At 55.9% G+C, this 17,167-nt stretch overlaps 1 protein-coding gene across 2 annotated transcripts; it reads right to left on the bottom strand.

Annotated features, from left to right (window-relative positions):
• Window positions 1-3,343: 3,343 nt before the first annotated feature.
• On the bottom strand, window positions 3,344-14,847 carry scyl1 (SCY1-like, kinase-like 1). Of its 2 annotated transcripts, none has more exons than XM_042346664.1 (18): window positions 14,700-14,847; window positions 13,610-13,750; window positions 13,254-13,376; window positions 11,999-12,225; window positions 11,479-11,569; window positions 11,107-11,262; window positions 10,331-10,489; window positions 9,655-9,762; window positions 8,864-8,977; window positions 8,387-8,542; window positions 7,642-7,830; window positions 7,448-7,523; window positions 6,826-7,026; window positions 5,954-6,114; window positions 5,516-5,611; window positions 4,894-5,196; window positions 4,481-4,568; window positions 3,344-4,156 (listed from the first exon to the last, which is right to left on the bottom strand). In XM_042346664.1, exons 1-18 carry the CDS (start codon window positions 14,811-14,813, stop codon window positions 4,032-4,034), a joined length of 2,628 nt encoding a protein of 875 aa, XP_042202598.1. In that variant the 5' UTR covers window positions 14,814-14,847; the 3' UTR covers window positions 3,344-4,031. The 2 variants fall into 2 exon arrangements, with proteins under 2 accessions (XP_042202598.1, XP_042202599.1); XM_042346665.1 differs by having other exon boundaries at window positions 5,954-6,111.
• Between the last annotated feature and the right edge of the window lie 2,320 nt (window positions 14,848-17,167).

Below are 17,167 nucleotides of genomic sequence, written 5' to 3'. Positions count from 1 at the left end.
TCCTCACAACACTCTCTCCTCTCCTCACACACTCTCTCTCCCCTCACACTCTCTCTCTCTCTCACACACTTTCTCTCTCTCTCACACTCTCTCTCTCTCTCTCTCACACACTCTCTCTCTCCTCACACTCTCTCTCCTCACACACTCTCTCTCTCTCCCTCACACTCTCTCTCCTCACACACACTCTCTCTCTCTCCCTCACACTCTCTCTCTCTCCTCACACACTCTCTCTCTCCTCACACTCGCTCTCTCTCCCTCACACTCGCTCTCTCTCCCTCACACTCTCTTCTCTCCTCACACACTCTCTCTCTCCCCTCACACACTCTCTCTCTCTCCTCACACACTCTCTCTCTCTCTCTCCTCACACACTCTCTCTCTCCTCACACACTCACTCTCTCTCTCCTCACACTCTCTCTCTCTCTCCCCACACTCTCTCTCTCCTCACACACTCTCTCTCTCTCTCCTCACACTCTCTTCTCACACTCACTCTCTCTCTCTCCTCACACACTCTCTCTCTCTCTCCTCACACTCTCTCTCTCTCCTCACACTCTCTTCTCACACACTCTCTCTCTCTCCTCACACACTCACTCTCTCTCCTCACACTCTCTCTCTCTCTCCTCACACACTCTCTCTCTCTCCTCACACACTCTCTCTCTCTCCTCACACACTCTCTCTCTCTCCTCACACTCTCTCCTCACACACTCACTCTCTCTCCTCACACACTCTCTCTCTCTCCTCACACTCTCTTCTCACACACTCACTCTCTCTCCTCACACACTCACTCTCTCCCCTCACACTCACTCTCTCCTCACACACTCTCTCTCCCCTCACACTCACTCTCTCCTCACACACTCTCTCTCTCTCTCCCCTCACACTCTCTCTCCTCACACTCTCTCTCTCTCTCCTCACACACTCTCTCTCTCCTCACACACTCACTCTCTCTCTCCTCACACTCTCTTCCTCTCTCCTCACACTCTCTCTCTCTCCTCACACACTCTCTCTCTCCTCACACTCTCTCCTCACTCTCTCCTCACACACTCTCTCTCTCCCTCACACTCTCTCTCTCTCCTCACACACTCTCTCCTCACACACTCACTCTCTCCTCACACACTCTCTCTCTCCTCACACTCTCTCTCTCTCCCTCACACTCTCTCTCTCCTCACACACTCACTCTCTCCTCACACTCTCTCTCCCCTCACACTCTCTCTCTCCTCACACTCTCTCTCTCCCCTCACACTCTCTCTCTCCTCACACACTCACTCTCTCTCCTCACACTCTCTCTCGCCTCACTCTCTCTCTCTCTCTCCCTCACACTCTCTCTCTCCCTCACACTCACTCTCTCCTCACACTCTCTCTCTCTCTCTCCCTCTCCCCTCACACTCACTCTCTCCTCACACACTCTCTCTCTCTCTCTCCCCTCACACTCTCTCTCCTCACACTCTCTCTCTCTCTCCTCACACTCTCTCTCTCTCTCTCGCGCTCACTTTCTCCTCCGTCGCCGCCGCTCTCAGTCACGGCGCATGCGCTGCTCCGCCGCTTGCATGCCGGGAAGCCGAGGGTGGCGTCAGTGCGCAGGCGCGCCCGCGCGCGGGGGCTTGTGGGAGTTGTAGTTCTCCCTTCCAGTGACCAGCCAATCAATCAATCGAGTGATCAATCCATCAATCAAGTGATCAATGAGTCAATCAATCAGTCAATCAAGCGATCAATCCATCAATCAATCGGTCAAGTGATTCACCACTCCGTCAATCAAGCGACCAATTCATCAATCAAGTGATCAATGAGTCAATCAATTAATGAGTCTATCACGTAATCAATCCATCAATCGGTCAATTGATTGACCACTCAGTCAATCAAGTAATCGATTAATTCTCGCCGCACTTTTTTTTTACAGTGTATCCCGTGAAGCTCTGCGAGACGTCTCGAAGACGTCCAAAGCAAGAATTATCATCATCTATCGATCGATCGATCAGTCAATCAATCAATAAATCAATCAAGTGATCAGTCAATCGAGCGATTTATCAACTGATCCTATCGAGTGATCAGTGGGATCAATCATAATAATAATCCTTGCACTTGATGTACCGCCATACGTCGTCGAGACGTCTCAAAGGGCTTCACAGGATACACTGTAAAGTGTAGTGACTGCGTGTTTCGTGGGCGAAGCACGGCAGCCAATTGCGCCCAGCGACGCCCCCCCCGCAAACAGCCGTGATTTCCGTGACCAAATCATCATTTATTTCGGAGGGATCATTACCCCCCCGGGGAAAGCGATCCGCCGACCGACTGAACAACCTACACCGCTGGTAAACAGAGGTGGTGCGCGCGCCTGGGGCGCGTGCGTACGTGTTTTGCGGGCGAAACGCGGCAGCCGATGGAGCGCGGCAACGTCCCAGGTCCACTCGCTCGCGAGGCGAGAGCTCCAACCAGAGAGCTACAGGTTGTCGTCTTCCAGTCCCAGTTCTGCGGCGTCGCAAGTCACTTCGAGAGCGAGAGAGAGGTCTGCGACCGGGATGGAAAGGTCCCGCCTGAGGGTGCGAGACTGCAGAGACTGCGGAGCCACGTTTAGCGACCCTGGTCTCCGAGGCTGACACCCTACGTCAGATTGGGCCGAGTCGCCTCTCGCGTGAAAACAGGGGGAGGCCATTCAGCCCCTCGAGGCTGTTCCGCCATTCTGTAAGATCCTGGCTGAGCTGTACCTCAACTCTAATTACCCGCCATTGCCCCGTATCCCTTGGCCTCGGTCTTAAAAGAAGTGAACGGATCCAACCAGTAGCCATTGGAGGGAGGGAGAGAGTTGAGGGAGAGAGAGAGGGCTGTGTGGGGTGGGGGGATGGGGGGGTGACCCGCTGAGCGGAGCTAACAGGTTGCACTGTTCCCACTTTTAATACCGGACCGTATAGAGTTTCCCACTGTCAATACCGGACCATACAGAGGTTCCCACTTTTAATACCGGACCATATAGAGGTTCCCACTGTCAATACCGGACCATATAGAGGTTCCCACTGTTAATACCGGACCATATAGAGGTTCCCACTGTTAATACCGGACCATATAGAGGTTCCCACTGTTAATACCGGACCATATAGAGGTTCCCACTGTTAATACCGGACCATATAGAGGTTCCCACTTTTAATACCGGACCGTATAGAGGTTCCCACTGTTAATATCGGACCATACAGAGGTTCCCACTGTTAATATTTACGGTCAGCCGAGTGCCTGACACACAAGGAACCCCGTCACCGTGCTTAAGAGTCTCCGAACCAGACAGCGTGCCAATTACTCGCGTGTTAATCTCCTCGGGGTCGGAACGAAGCCCCCAAAAAAACTCCCGGGAAATAGCAAAAAAAAAAAAAACAAGAGGCGCTTTACTTCACAATACACCGTCGATATCCTCTTTAGACTCAGCGACTTGCTCATTTCTTACCGAGTCAAATCTTATAATAATTATCATAATAATAATAATCATATCATCTACGTGAATCCCGACTCCTGCAATCAGTCAGGATTGGATACATCCCTAAGTCTCCTTTGCTCCCAAAATTCCAGCTACAGGACGTTGCAAATCAGTCTTGGTTTAGCTGCTCAGTTGCTCTTTTTCTCCCCCACCCCCCGCCACCCCTCTCGGGAAACTGGAATCAAAGAGCGCCTTTTCGGGAAGAAAATCAGCTAAAATGTCCGCCTATCCGTCAAATCCACTGCCCCCCCCCCAACGATTAGAAAGTTCCGTGCGGCTCGGCATCGATCCAAGATTTCGTCTTCAAAACACTGGGCGTCCTGTGAAGTGCTCCGAGACGTCTCGACGACGTGACGAGGCGCTGGATCGAACGCAAGGATCGTAGAGGTTCAAGAGGGCACAGAGGCTTCTGCCTCAGGACATCTCACCGAGGGCCGGGCGATCGACTTGAGCCGTGAAGAAGAAACCGCGACATTGATCTGTTCCCACATCCGTCAGGATTGAGGCTGATTTGTGTACGTATATATATATATATTTCTCTTTTCTTGTTTTAAAAATAAAATAACGCGTGGAGGATCTAATCGAGTTTCCGGGCTCCGAGTTTGAGAGGGCCCTTGGCTGCTTTTCGCTCTGCTCTCTTGGCTTCCATTTCCTTCTTGCGCTCTTCCCGTTTCTTCCTGGCCAGCTCGGGCTTGCTCACCCCTGGCGGACAGAGACAGAGAGAGAGAGAGAGAGAGAGAGAGAATGTCAGGTCAATGATGTTGAGTCTTGTAGCTTCAGTGGTTAGAGCGATCGCCTTGCAAGTGAGAGGACCTGACACACACATACAGACACACCAACCCAGGTCCTCTCCCTTGTGAGGTGAGCTCCCTAACCGACACGTTACAGGCTCCACAACACAGCGCCGCCCTCCACCCTCGGACACAAAAAGATCTCACAAGCTGGGGTCAGACGGGGGGACGGGGAGGGGGGGTAGAATTTTCTGCCCCCCGACAAACAGCAACCGTACAGGTGGGACAAACTGACCTGCATTTGCCTCCACGGACTCCCAGTTGTCCTCGGTTTCCCAGTCCCCGGCAGCTTCTGCGGTCCCCGTCCCAGTCCCCTCTCTCCTCTGCAGAGTGGCAATTTGCAAAGTCAAACGGAGGGAACCACCAAAGGAACTTGCGTTTACCGAAAGAGGACGTATGCCCTTTAAAGGCGGGGAAGGCCGAGGGGGAGATTTGATGGAGGTGTTTTAAAACGACGAGGTCGGGGGGAGGGGGGGGGAGAGTGGGACTAGTTGGGGTAAAACCAGGGGGAGTGGGACTAGTTGGGGTAAGACCAGGAGGAGTAGGACTAATTGGTAGCTCTTTCAAAGAGCCAGCACAGGCACGATGGGCCGAATGGCCTCCTCCTGCGCTGTAACAATAAAAACGACTCGAGTGGGTTCTGCTCACCTGCTGCTCGGTCGGGGTCTGTGCAAAGGTGGTGAAGAAATCTCCTTGCCTCCCGCTGGAGGCGCCCCGGTCCCAGTTGTACTCGCTGGACGGACGCTCCTCCTGTTTCGCTCCGGCTTTGGCTTTGGCGCTCACGGCTTTGCTCTGGCTGCAAGCGCGAGTCTGGGTTTCGCCCCAGTCGTTCCCCCAGCTCTCTTCGCCGCCCACGTTCTGCCCCGGGCTCGTGCCCCTTTCCTCGGCCCAGTTGTCCTCTACCTCCCAGCCCGAGCTGCTGAAGTCTGCAACAGAGGCACCTCCGACATTCTGCAAGACAATAATAATAATAATCCTTGCATTATTGGGAGTCCTGTAGGTTACCCGACCTGAAAGTTGGGGGGGGGTAGGAGGGTGACTGATGGCCCAGCCTCGAAGAGGAGGGTCTTGAGGTGGATTTAACGAGGAGGTAAAAGAGGGGGTGAGGCATAGGGATTGCAGGATAGACGCCCCATCCCCAGAGTGTAGGGGTGGGTGTCAGAGATGCTGAATGGCCAACCGCCAACGGGTGGGGTGGGACGTGCGGGGGGGCTGGGGGGGGTGAGGGAGGCTGAGGGAGCGGGCAGGTCGGCATGGAGGGTCTACCCACCAGTCTGTCGGTGTTTTTCCTTTTGCCGGGCGCGGCCGATGGCCATTCGGAGCCCCAGTCTTCCCTCTCCATCGTCCCCTTGGTCTGATCAGGTTCCTGGGTGTGGCACGAACACGACGACAGGTCAAGAGGGTATATACTGCGGGTCCAACAGCAATTTGCATTCGCTTTCGAGGGGGTGGGGGGGGGGGGGGGAATAATCCCTCGTAAAATAATAATAATGCGGTCACTCTATCCACGACTGTCTGTGTGCAACTGGCTGCGAAAACACAGTCACTACACTTGACAGTATATTCTGTGGAGCGCTTTGAGACGTCTCGACAACATGATAAGGCTCTGGGTCACATGCGAGGATTATTATTATTATTCGGGCAGAAGGTTTTAATTAAGACGTCTTCGATCGAACCAGTGGGACGTAACAGACCGGCGGATACCTACTTCCAGGCTTCCCCAGTCCTCATCATCCCAATTATCCGGGTCTTTCTCCTTCCCCTCATCCTCCGCTGCCTGATCCCCGCTGGAAGGCCGCTCCGAAGTAGGAACAGGAGCCGTTGGAGGTGGTTTGGCCGGAGAAGGTGAGGAGTTCCTCTCGTCGCCTGCTGAAAAAAAGGGAGTCAGCGAGGCGTCTTGACACGCGCACACGGAAACCCGTCACCGTGACCGGTCGGGCGTCTGACACGCGCACACGGAAACCCGTCACCGTGACCGGTCGGGCGTCTTGACACGCGCACACGGAAACCCGTCACCGTGACCGGCCGGGCGTCTTGACACGCGTACACGGAAACCCGTCACCGTGACCGGCCGGGCGTCTTGACACGCGCACACGGAAACCCGTCACCGTGACCGGCGGTGTCACACGCGGAAACCGTCTCCGTTGCTCGAGAGTCTCCGAACCCAACTGAGAATTCCCCACATTCCCCCCCCCCCACCCCACCTGGAAACCCCAGGGATAGGTTGTCGGAATGGGACGCCCCCCTGCTTATCTAATTCCGGAGAGTATTAGGCGCAGGTTGGGCGAGAGCCAAGGATGGGGGGGGGGAGCCCAGAGTGTGCGTTGGGGGGTAACTACTGGGGTCTAACCAGCTAAACCCACACACAGCTCGGCCATCGAGAGAGAGAGAGAGAGAGAGAGAGAGAGAGAGTGCTGTCGGGCAGCTTTCCCGCTGCTTGTCCAGCCGGGACCCCCGCTCCCCGCTAGTTAATTAGTGGGGGCTTTGGCTCCAGGGGTTCACAGGAGCTGAGGGGGACGATTCCCTGCCCCCAGTGACTGGTCAACCCTTCGGCGCTGTAAGATCCTTTGATACACTGACCTTCCGCGGGTGTTGTGGGGATGTCTGCCGTCTGAGTTACTGCCGTCGGGGTTTGGCTGTCGGGCAGAGACCCCCCCGTTCCGCCCGCTGGGTTCGCGCGGATGAACTTTGACGTGAACGAGGAGACCCCCGTGACAGCCCAGCCGGCCCACCCCCCAGCCAGGGCCCCGGGCCCCGAGGAGGCGGAGTTCACATCCTTCTCTGCAACGACGACAAGAGAGAGAAACCAGTTACAGTAAATATTTTCGATTAATATAACACGGCACTTTTCAACCGCCACACGTTACATTTACGTCACGAGGCGCTGGACAGTCAGGGGTTTGGCCCCGAGGGGGTCAGGAGGGCAGGGGGGTAGGAGGGTGAACGAAGGTATGGTCAGTCGAAGAGTCTGGGCGGGGGATGTGGAGAGGAGGGAGCGTGGATAGCAGGTCATAGAGGAGCGAGGGACCATGGAGGGCTTTGAAGGCGAGGACGAGGGCTTTGATAAAACTCGATCCTCTTTGGGGATGGGGAGCCCAGTGGAGCCCGGGGGGTGGTGGGGGAGATAGGGTCACGGAGCCTGGTGCGGGTGAGGGGGCTGGTGGGGGGTGGGGAGAAACCACAAAGAGCCACACGCACATACCCACGTCCGCCATCTTTGTCGGATCTTCTGACACCAGCTCCAGTTTCACCAGGAAACTGCGGATCGCTTTAAAAGCCTAGAGAGAGAGAGAGAGAGAGAGAGACAGAAAGAGAGAGACGCTATTTCAAGACAATACGGTCAGGGCTACACTGCGGATAAGCAAACAGTGTGGATGACGGGGCCGGGAGCTGTACCTGCTCACGGACGTTGCTGTCGGGATCCACGGTGAGAGCGCTCAGCACCACCAGCACCTTGTGCGCGCAGTCGGCGACGGAGTAATAGTTGTGGGTGGCCGCGAAGCCCATCACGCCAGCCGCTCGGGACGGGGCAAAGGGGTCCTTGGTGGCTCGGGCGAAGGCCGAGATCAGCACCCGCTGCCGCGTCTGTAACCAAAGACAACCAGGCTGTTAGTTGCCGCCCACAACCGGAGATTACCTCCCCACCTCCGGCTCTCTCTCTCTCTCTCTCTCGTTGTCCTGTCCGACAGATCGAATCCCGGGGGGGTGGGGGGGTTTTCAGCGACGTAATAAACTCGCTGTATCAAAGAAGCTTCATCATCATCATAATAATATTAATAATAATAATCCCTCGCCTTCGGGACACAGCGCCTGATCACGTCTTCGAGGCGCCTCAAAGCGCTACGCAGAACATGCTGTAAAAATGCAGTGACTGCGCAATTTGTGGGCGAAACGCCAAGTGCGTGCAGCGATGTACCAGAAACAGTCGTGGATTGAGGGACCATATTTTTTATATATATATATATATACATAAAAGGAATTATTAACCCCGGAAAGCGACCCGCCAATCCACTAACAACCGAGAGGGTTTCCGTGCGTGTCAGACGCGGGTTTCTGCTCGAGGACAAACTCCCAGCGGACCAGAAAACAAATCGACAGGCGCCATATCTCCCTCCCTCCCTCCCTCCCTCCTCCCGCTTACGTTGACATTGAGGTAAGAGGAGATCTTCCCCAGGCAGACAGTGGTGTTGCAGCGAATGGGGCCCTGGTCATCTTTTGTTTGTAGCCGGGCAAAATGTTTCATCAGTTCCACGTTCAGGTTGGCGTCGTTCAGTTTAGGAGCCAGTAACAGCATCGACTGGAGCGAGGGAGAGGGAGAGAGAGAGAGAGAGAGAGAGATCAGAGTCACACACGGTCTAAGAATAACCATAATAATCCTTGCATTTGGTACAGCGCCTTATCACCATCGACTGACAACTGGTAAACAGAAGCGTGGGTGGGTGTGCGGGGAGTAAGGACACGCCTTTGCCCGAGGTTTCGCCCTGACCCCGCTCGGCTGGGAATCGAACCCGGGTCCTCTCGCGTGCCCAGTCAGCCGAGCAGGGCAGGTTGGCGTGGTGAGTGGGGCCTGGATGTGACGAGCGTGAGGAACGAAGCCGCCAGGCTTGTTTGTACGCACCTTGACGGTTTGCTCCCTGATGGCCGGGTTGGTGTCTGTGAAGCCGTGCACCACGTGAGGGAAGATCTGGTTGTTGACGGTAGACTCGTTCAAGTACTGGATGAAGTGCTCCATCTGCAAACAGCGGCTGATCAGCGGGTCGGTTGGGGTGGGGGGGGGGGGGAGGGGTGGGAGCAAAACAGTGGCCAACCTTCCCGCGACCACGTGCATTTGCGCGCCGCGCTTCTCCGGGTTTAGGAATTAGGAGGAGGCCATTCAGCCCCCCGGGCCTGTTCCACTCGTCGTTCTATTAGGACCACCTGTACTATTAGACCTCAACTTTTGCCCCACGCGCCTTCAAAATAATCTTAATTATCCTCGCATTTGACCCGGCATCTTCGAAACGCCTCAAAGTGCTTCGTGGGATACACTGCAAAGTGGAGTGACTGTGTGTTTTGTGGGCCGACTGTGGTGGACAGCGGTGGATCGAGTGACTGCATAATTATTTTTTTCAAAAGGGGATCACTACCCCCCCCCCACCACCACCACCACCCGGGAAAAGCCAATCGACTAACAACCGGGTTCCCTACTTATTGCTTGGTAAACCGAGGTGTGTGCGCGGAGTAAGGAAACTTGCTGAAGGTTTCGTCCTTTCCGTCCGAGAATCGAACCCAGGTCCTCCCGCTTGCGAGGCGAGCGCACTAACCACTACGCTACCTCCTGCCTCCATTCTTCCAATGCCCTCCTCTCCCCCCCCACCACTCCATCCCACTCCCACCGCCGCCCAAACCAACCCCTGCTCGCCGACTGACCTGTTGTAGGAGGCGAATCCTCATCGCTCTGTCCGTGGAGGAAAACATCTTCACCACGACGGGAATTATCTTCTGCTGGTATTCCTCGGCGCTCAGGAACTTCCCCACCTGTGGGAGCCAGAGACCAGGCAGATGCTGATCACAGCTGCATGTCATACCAAGCCTGGCAACCCTCTACCTCAACCCACTCTAGTCCGGTTCCGGAGTCAGGAGGGGCCGCGGGGTCCCAGGGAGGACCGCTGATGACAGCCCAGCCCGGGTCCGGCGCTCATCAGCAGGACCTGGAAGAAGCCGACCAGTCACTGGGGTCAGGGAATCCTCCCCCTCAGCTCCTGTTAACCCTGCCCTCACTAACTAGCGGGGAGGGTGGGTGGTCCTAGCTGGACAAGCAGCGTCTGATCTGCGTTGGAAGGAATCCCGCTTCAACCGTCTCCCCCTTGGGAGCCAGTTCCATTCCGCAGATTTACGACGCGGTCACTGAAAGAGAATTTGCGTAGATTGGCTCTGAATTTACTGCCCTTCCATCACGGGCCGAGTCCTTTGGTTTTACTACTCTGGACTAGTTCAAACAGCCTGTCCCGATCTACGTTGTCTCGCACCCGTTAAGTAGACAAACTATTCCTCTCTCTCTCTCTCTCTCTTCCTCTCTTTCTCCCCCACCCGCCCCAAACCGTACCTTGAACAGTGGCGTGAGGATTACAGCACCGGCGCTGCCGAACTCGAAGGCGGTTAACAGCTGCGGTAAGATCTTGTGCCGGCAAAAGTCCTCGGGGAATGTGTCCAGGTGGGAGCTCAGCTCCTGGAAGAACTTCTGGCGTTCCGACGGCTCCTTGATCTGGAGGAAGGCGCGCACGCAAGGATCGTTACAGCGCAGGAGGAAGCCATTCTGCCTGTCGTGCCTGCGCTGGCTCTTTGAAGAGCTACCAACTAGACCCACTCCCACCCACCCACACCCCCCGCTCTTACCCCACAGCCCTGCGCAGTTTTCCTACTCAAGTCCCTATCCATTTCCCTTGTGAAAGCTACTATTGAAGCGGCTCTCACCACCCTTTCAGGTCATGCGTGTCCAGGATCGTAACGACTCTCTGGGTAAAAGCACGTCCCCTCATCTCCCTTCTGGTTCTTTTGCCGGTGATCTTAAATCTGTGTCCTCTGGTTACTGACCCTAACCGCCCGCCCGCCGTCAAAACCCCTCAGGTTATTGAACACCTCTGTGAAATCTCCCCTCAACCTTCTCTGCTCGAAGGAGAACAGTCCCAGTCTCTCTCGTATAGTCTCTCCACATAACTGAAGTCCCTCATCCCTGGTATCGCTGTAACATATAAAAAATTAACGACGACTTGTGCCTTTCGGGGGCGGAGGGGGGGAGGGGGTAGTGTCTTGGATGCACATCACCCCTGTAGGCCACCAGTTGGACCACCAAACCCCCTCCCCGCCACCTCAAAGACTCACCTGAATCTCCTCCAGAAAAAGGTTGGTTTCCACGAAGCCGTTGTTCATGAACCCTTTCGGCCCCCGGCAGTTCAGGAGGAAACGAGCCGGGTTGGGCCTGATTTTGGGATTGGCACCCACCAGCTCGCAGTAATGCGGGACCAGGGCTTTGGGGATCTGAAAGGGTGGAGGTTAAGACGGTCAGGACAACAACACGGTGGCGCCACTCTCAGTGGCGGCGTCCCGGAGCGCTTGACAGTGGCGGAGCACGGCACAAGCTGGGAGGAGGTGACCGTAGTGGGAGAGTAGGTGAGGGGGGGGTGGTGGGAGAGTAGGTGAGAGGTCTCGCGGCGCTTTGCCCGACACGGAATCACTTGAGGATGAGACACGGACCTTCCCGAGGGATCGGAGGGAGGCGGATCTGGGAAGGGACCCGTTAAACACCTCCCAGATCAGGCAGCCCAGTCGCCACATGTCAGCCGACCTGCAACAGGAGAAGAGAGAGGGACTTCCGTCAGAAATAATAATGATGATCATCCTCGCGCTTGACCCGTGTCTTTGAGGCGTCTCAAAGCGCTTCACGGGCTACACTGTGAGGTGCAGTGACTGTGTGCTTTGAGGGCGAAACGCTGCAGCCAATTGCGCCCAGCGACGTCCCCACAAACAGTCGTGGACTGAGCGAGCAAATGATTATTTTTTTTTGAATGAATTATTACCCCTTTGGCCATTGAGAGAGAGAGAGAGAGAGAGAGAGAGCGCTGTCTGGCCAAGCTTTTCCCACTGCTTGTCCAGCTAGGACCATTAGTTAGTTAGTTAGGACTTGCTGCCATCAGTAGGGAATGCCCTGGGATACTGCAGCCCCTCCTGGCTCAGGAACCGGGGGATAGAGACCGTCACAGCCCTGCGGACCTACCATTTCTCTCCCGAGTTACGGCCTCTGGTCAAGTCATTCCTTTCGGGCGGATCGTATCTGTCGAGCTCTGGGAAACCCTTAGCCGCGGTGGGGATGTCCTCCTGAGCCGAGTACATGTAATCCAGCCCTCCCAGCTTCCACTCCCCCGCCCGGTCCACAAAAACTGCAGCCACGCAAACATTACTGTGGATCAGGCTGCAGTCGTTCACCAGGAAACACAGGGCTTTCTGCAGAGGAGGAGAAGCATTAGTTTCTGTCACTCCTCTCACTCGCTTCGTCCCTCATTCAGTCTCACACGCGCACTCACTCACTCAGTCACTGTCAGTCACTCACCCGAAGTAAATAATGGACGTCTCAAAGCATTTTGCAGGACATCACTGTAAAATGCAACGACTGTATTTTCCCAGCGAACGGCCTATTTCATTTGCGCACAGCGATGTCCTCGCAAGCTGCCGCGAAGAGAGCAAAGCGCGCTTTTAAATGGAGGGGGACTGTCAGGCACAGCGGGCAAGTAACGTTCGCTCAAACAATGGGCAGAGAGCGCGGTTTATAATAATATTAATCCTTGATACAGCGCCTTATCATGTTGTTAAAAAGTCTCAAAGCGCTTCACAGGGTACACTGTAAAGTTTAGTGACTGTCTGTGTTGTGCGCGAATCATGGCAGCCGATTATGCACAGCAACGTCCCACAAACAGTCGTGAAGTGACTGACCAAACCTGTTTTAGGGATCGTTACCTCCGGAAAGCAATCCTCCAATCGACTAACAAGCGGGTTCTGACTTACTGCTTGGTAAACACAGGCGTGTGTGTGTGTGTGTTTGTGTGGAGTAAGTAAACTTGGCTAAGGATCCTCTTGCTCAACTACTGGACTAGTTAACATGGAATCACTCACTCCCTCTCACTCGCTCACTAGATAAACAGAGGTGTGTGCGTGCGTGTGTGTGTGTGGAGTAAGCAATCTTGCCTAAGGTTTCGCCCCGCCTGGAAATCGAACCAGGATCCTCGCACTTGTGTTAACATATAATAATAATAATAATAATCCTTGCATTTGATATAGCGCTTTTCACGTCGGGAGAACGTTCCAAAGCGCTTCACAGATCACACTGTAAAGTGAATTGACTGTATACTTGTGGGCGAACGCGGCAGCCAATTGCGCACAGCAATGTCCCACAAACAGTCGTAGATTGAAAATGACCAATTTATTATTGATTTGGGTTTTGGAGGGATTACGAGGGAAACCGAGGAAAAGCTCACCACAATCTGATGTAGACCCCAGGACACCTCCTGCTCGTTCAGCTGACCGTTTCTCAACTTCAGCTTCAGATAGGCAGCGAGCGGCACCACGGGCTCCGTCACAATGTATAGACATTTCTCAGTCTGTCGGAGAACACAGGGCACCAGTCACGAACAGCAACAACACATCAACTACACGAAGCTCTCTCTCCCCATCGTGTCTGTGCTGGCGCTCGCTTCCCCCACCGGAGCTCTCTACTCTAATCCCATTCCCTGCTCTCTCTCTCTCTCTCTCTCTCTCTCCCCATCGTGTCTGTCCCTTTACCCACCATCCCCTCCAGGTAAAGAGAAGAAGGGTGAATGACTGGGAGTCGTACCTCTAGTCCGTCAATGAAGGACAGAACGTTAGGGTGTCGGAGTGTTTTGAGACGCTTCAATGCTGTTTTCGCCGCTTGCGTCTGCTCCTCTGAATTCGGCTTCACCTCGTAGATGAAGATAGACACGGGCTCACCTGTTCCCTGTGTGTGTGTGTGTGGGGGGGGGGGGGGGGAAAGAAGGGGAATAATAATAAAATTAGTAGTAGTATTATTATAACATCTTGGGAGCCAATTCAGCTCCGAGGAGACCCCACTTAGCCCCCCCTCCCCCCGCCCCAAGGAAGACAGTCACTGGCTGTTTGCTTGACATCTAACAAGAGCCCTCACCGGGCGAACGGGAGGTAATAATAATAAAGGTAGTAATAATAATCGCTGCACTCGATTACAGCGCCTCATCGAGGAGTTGATCACTGGGGGGGGGGGTACCGCGGGATAACCCCCAGTGGCGAAGGCGGGTTAAATGGAATTGCATCCCTTGCATTCACGGCACCGAGACGAGACGACAACAACAACAACATCAACAACAACAACAACAAGATTGGAGGAGGACGTCCCAAGGCGCTGGACGGTTGGGTCGGGACCCGAGCAGTGGGGGGGGGGGGGGAGAATGGTCCGGGTGAGGGGGGGGGGGGGTGGGAAGAGACGTCGCAAAGCGCTTGCGCGGGCTGACCCCGTAAAGTGTAGTGACTGTGCGGTTTGTGGGCTTTCGCCCCCCAGCGAAGTCCAAGGATCATTATTATTATCATTATTATCAGTGTTTCGACCGCTGGTAAGTGGGTCCCTCTGTGATAGATGGGCGGAACAGGCTGAGGGGGGGGAGGGAGGGGGGCTGAATGGCCTCCTCCTGCCCCTGCGTCCCAGTCGGGGAGGACGCACAGAGCTCAGCGTGAGAGCGTTGGCCGCCATCTTCCTGCCCCTCAGCTCGGGCCCAGCTGTGCTGTGCTGTGCTGTCCGTCTGTCTGGGGGTGAGGGGGTGGGGGAGGGGGAGAAGAGGCCACGTCAGGCCCGAGTAGGCCTGAAGCCTCGGCCTCGCGTAACTGCCGCAAGAGTCACCGCCCCGGCCCCACCCACCCCGGCGCCTCAGACCTACCTTCTTCTTGCCCTGGTGAAGCCCCCAGGCCCCCGGCGGCGCCTCTTCTGCCCTCTCGCCCGTCTCGTACTGGAAATCCCGCGCCGGGTCCCGGGCGAAGAAGCTCCACATCATGGCGGCCGCCGGCCATTCCCGCTGCCACGCACGTCACCGCGTCACGTGACCCGCCCCCTCCTCCTCCGCCGCCGCCGCCATTGGTTGCGGCGCGGCCCCACGTGGTCCCAGCGCGCCACGTGATCGCCCCGCTCCACCGCCACGTGATCGCCTTCCACTCACTCCCCCCCACGTTCGCCACGTGACCGCATCCCCTGCAGGCGAGCCCGCCCCTTAGCAACCCCGGTCTCCAAGGACGCCCGCCCCCCCCCCCGCGTGATCGCCGCCGGCCCCGCCTCCTCCACCACCACCCACCACCGTGACGCGACAATGCAGCCACGTGATCGCCCGGAACGCCTCCTGCCACGTGACCCCCCCCCGACTCCGGGTCACAACAATAACCACGTGATCTCCACGACTACCATCACGTGACATCCCCTCACCCCCCCCCCCTCCCATGTCATGTCACCTCTCCGCCACTAGTGGGGGCTATTGACCCAATAATAATAATAATAATAATAATAATAATAATAAATAACGCGACAATACCGACGTTAATAGCGAATGACAATCACGTCCTCGAGACGTCTCGGAGCGCTTCACCCGGGGACGCGCGCCGTCAAGCGTAGTGACTGTGCGTTCCGCCGCCGGTCGCGCCCGGCGGCGTTCCCACCGACTGACAAAGCGCACAGTCACTACACTCGACGGCGTGTCCCGTGAAGCGCTTTGAGACGCCGGGATCGCTATTATTATTATTATTGTCGTTGTTGTTGTTGTTCCCGGACTCCACATGTCTCTCATCGTGTCGTTTCTCTGCCAATCGGTGGCGGCTGTGGACCCACTAAAGTGACTGACTTTCTCTTTCTCTCTGTCTATCTCCGTCTCTGTCTCGCTCTGTCCTTCGCTCATTTCACTCCCTCACCCGCGAAGGGTCAGTCGGAAAGAGAAAGTTAACCGGTTTCTGTGAATGGGGATTGTATTCCGGGAAGTCCGGACAGGATGTGAGGATTTACAGGAAAAGGCAATTAAGATAGAGAGGAGGGAGGGGTTGGGGGTGGGGGGTGGGGGGGGGGTGGCAGAGGAGCGACGCCAATAAATCCTGCGCTGGTTGGTAATCGGAGTCAAGTTATTTCTGGGGTCAGGGAGAGAGAAATCAGCTGAGTTCCTGCTCCCGGTCCCTGTCGCTCAGCGGTCAGAAGCAGTTTGATCCCCGGCTAATTATTTGGCGACTCGACCCCCGCCTGATTGTGCGGGGACGCCGCTGTGCGCGAGTGACCACCGCGACGCGCACGGTCACTACACTCGACCGCCGCCGGGAAACGCGACCAGAGACCGAGCCTTTTGTTGTTAACAAACCTCCAGTTTAATAAAACAGAATAAAACTCCTGAGTAAAATTTTTGCGGATTATGTTTCGTACTTTACAAACGGTTCTTTATTCACAAGAAAAAGAAATATCTGATATGTGTGTTTAGTGTCTACGGCTGTCGGCGAACGAGAGAGAGAGAGAGAGAGAGAGAGAGAGAGCTGTTATGTTCTCCGGCGCCTTCCGACGTGAAAGGCGCTCATACAACGGGTGGAGAGAGAGAGAGAGAGAGAGAGAGAGAGGGAGAGAGAGGAATTAGGTTTTCCCACTGCTTCAAAGCACGCGGGAGGAGGCCATTCAGCCCCCTCCAGCCTGTTCCGTTCCGCCGTTCCATTGGATAGCGCACCTCTCAACTCCCCGCCCTTTGCCCTGTACCCCTCGATCCCCTGACCCCCTAACGGGCAAACGTCCGGTCCGCCTCAGGGAATGGATCCAGTCCTCGCGGAGGAAGGGGTGGGGGGGGTGGGGGTGGGGGTGGGGGGAGAGTTTTGGGTGAAAAACTGCCCGATTTCACCCCCGAATGGCCCGGCTCTAACTTTAAGATGACGCCCAGATGTTCTGGATTTCCCCCCACCACCCACCCCCCCACCCCACCCCCCACCCCCACCCACCAGAGGAAAGAGTTTCTCTGTAGATACCCCATCGAATCCCGTACTTAACCAATAAAAACCCCAATGAGATCACCCCCTCGACCCCCTAAACTCAAGGGAATAAAGAGACCGAGTTTGTCCAACCTCTTCTCCTCCCTTTATACGTCCTCTCTCCTTCACTCCTTCCCTCCCTCCCTCCCTCTCCCCCTCTCTCTCCCCCTCCCTCCACCTCTGACATCTCCAACGTTGCTCGAGAGTGAGGACCCGGGTTCGATGCCCGGAGAGAGGGGTGGGGGGGGTGGGCGGCGGTGGGTGGCGGTGGGTGGGTGGGTGGGTGGGGGGGGGGAGACAGACGGGTCGGGGCGAAACCTCGGGCGAGTTCCCTCATCCCACCACGCGCGCCGCCCCACCTGTCGATCGA

This window comes from Callorhinchus milii, unplaced genomic scaffold, assembly GCF_018977255.1.
Source record: "Callorhinchus milii isolate IMCB2004 unplaced genomic scaffold, IMCB_Cmil_1.0 Scaffold1276, whole genome shotgun sequence".
Taxonomy (NCBI): Eukaryota; Metazoa; Chordata; class Chondrichthyes; order Chimaeriformes; family Callorhinchidae; genus Callorhinchus; species Callorhinchus milii.
Note: the sequence above shows the minus strand (reverse complement) of the source record. Positions and strands in the feature narration are given on the sequence as shown.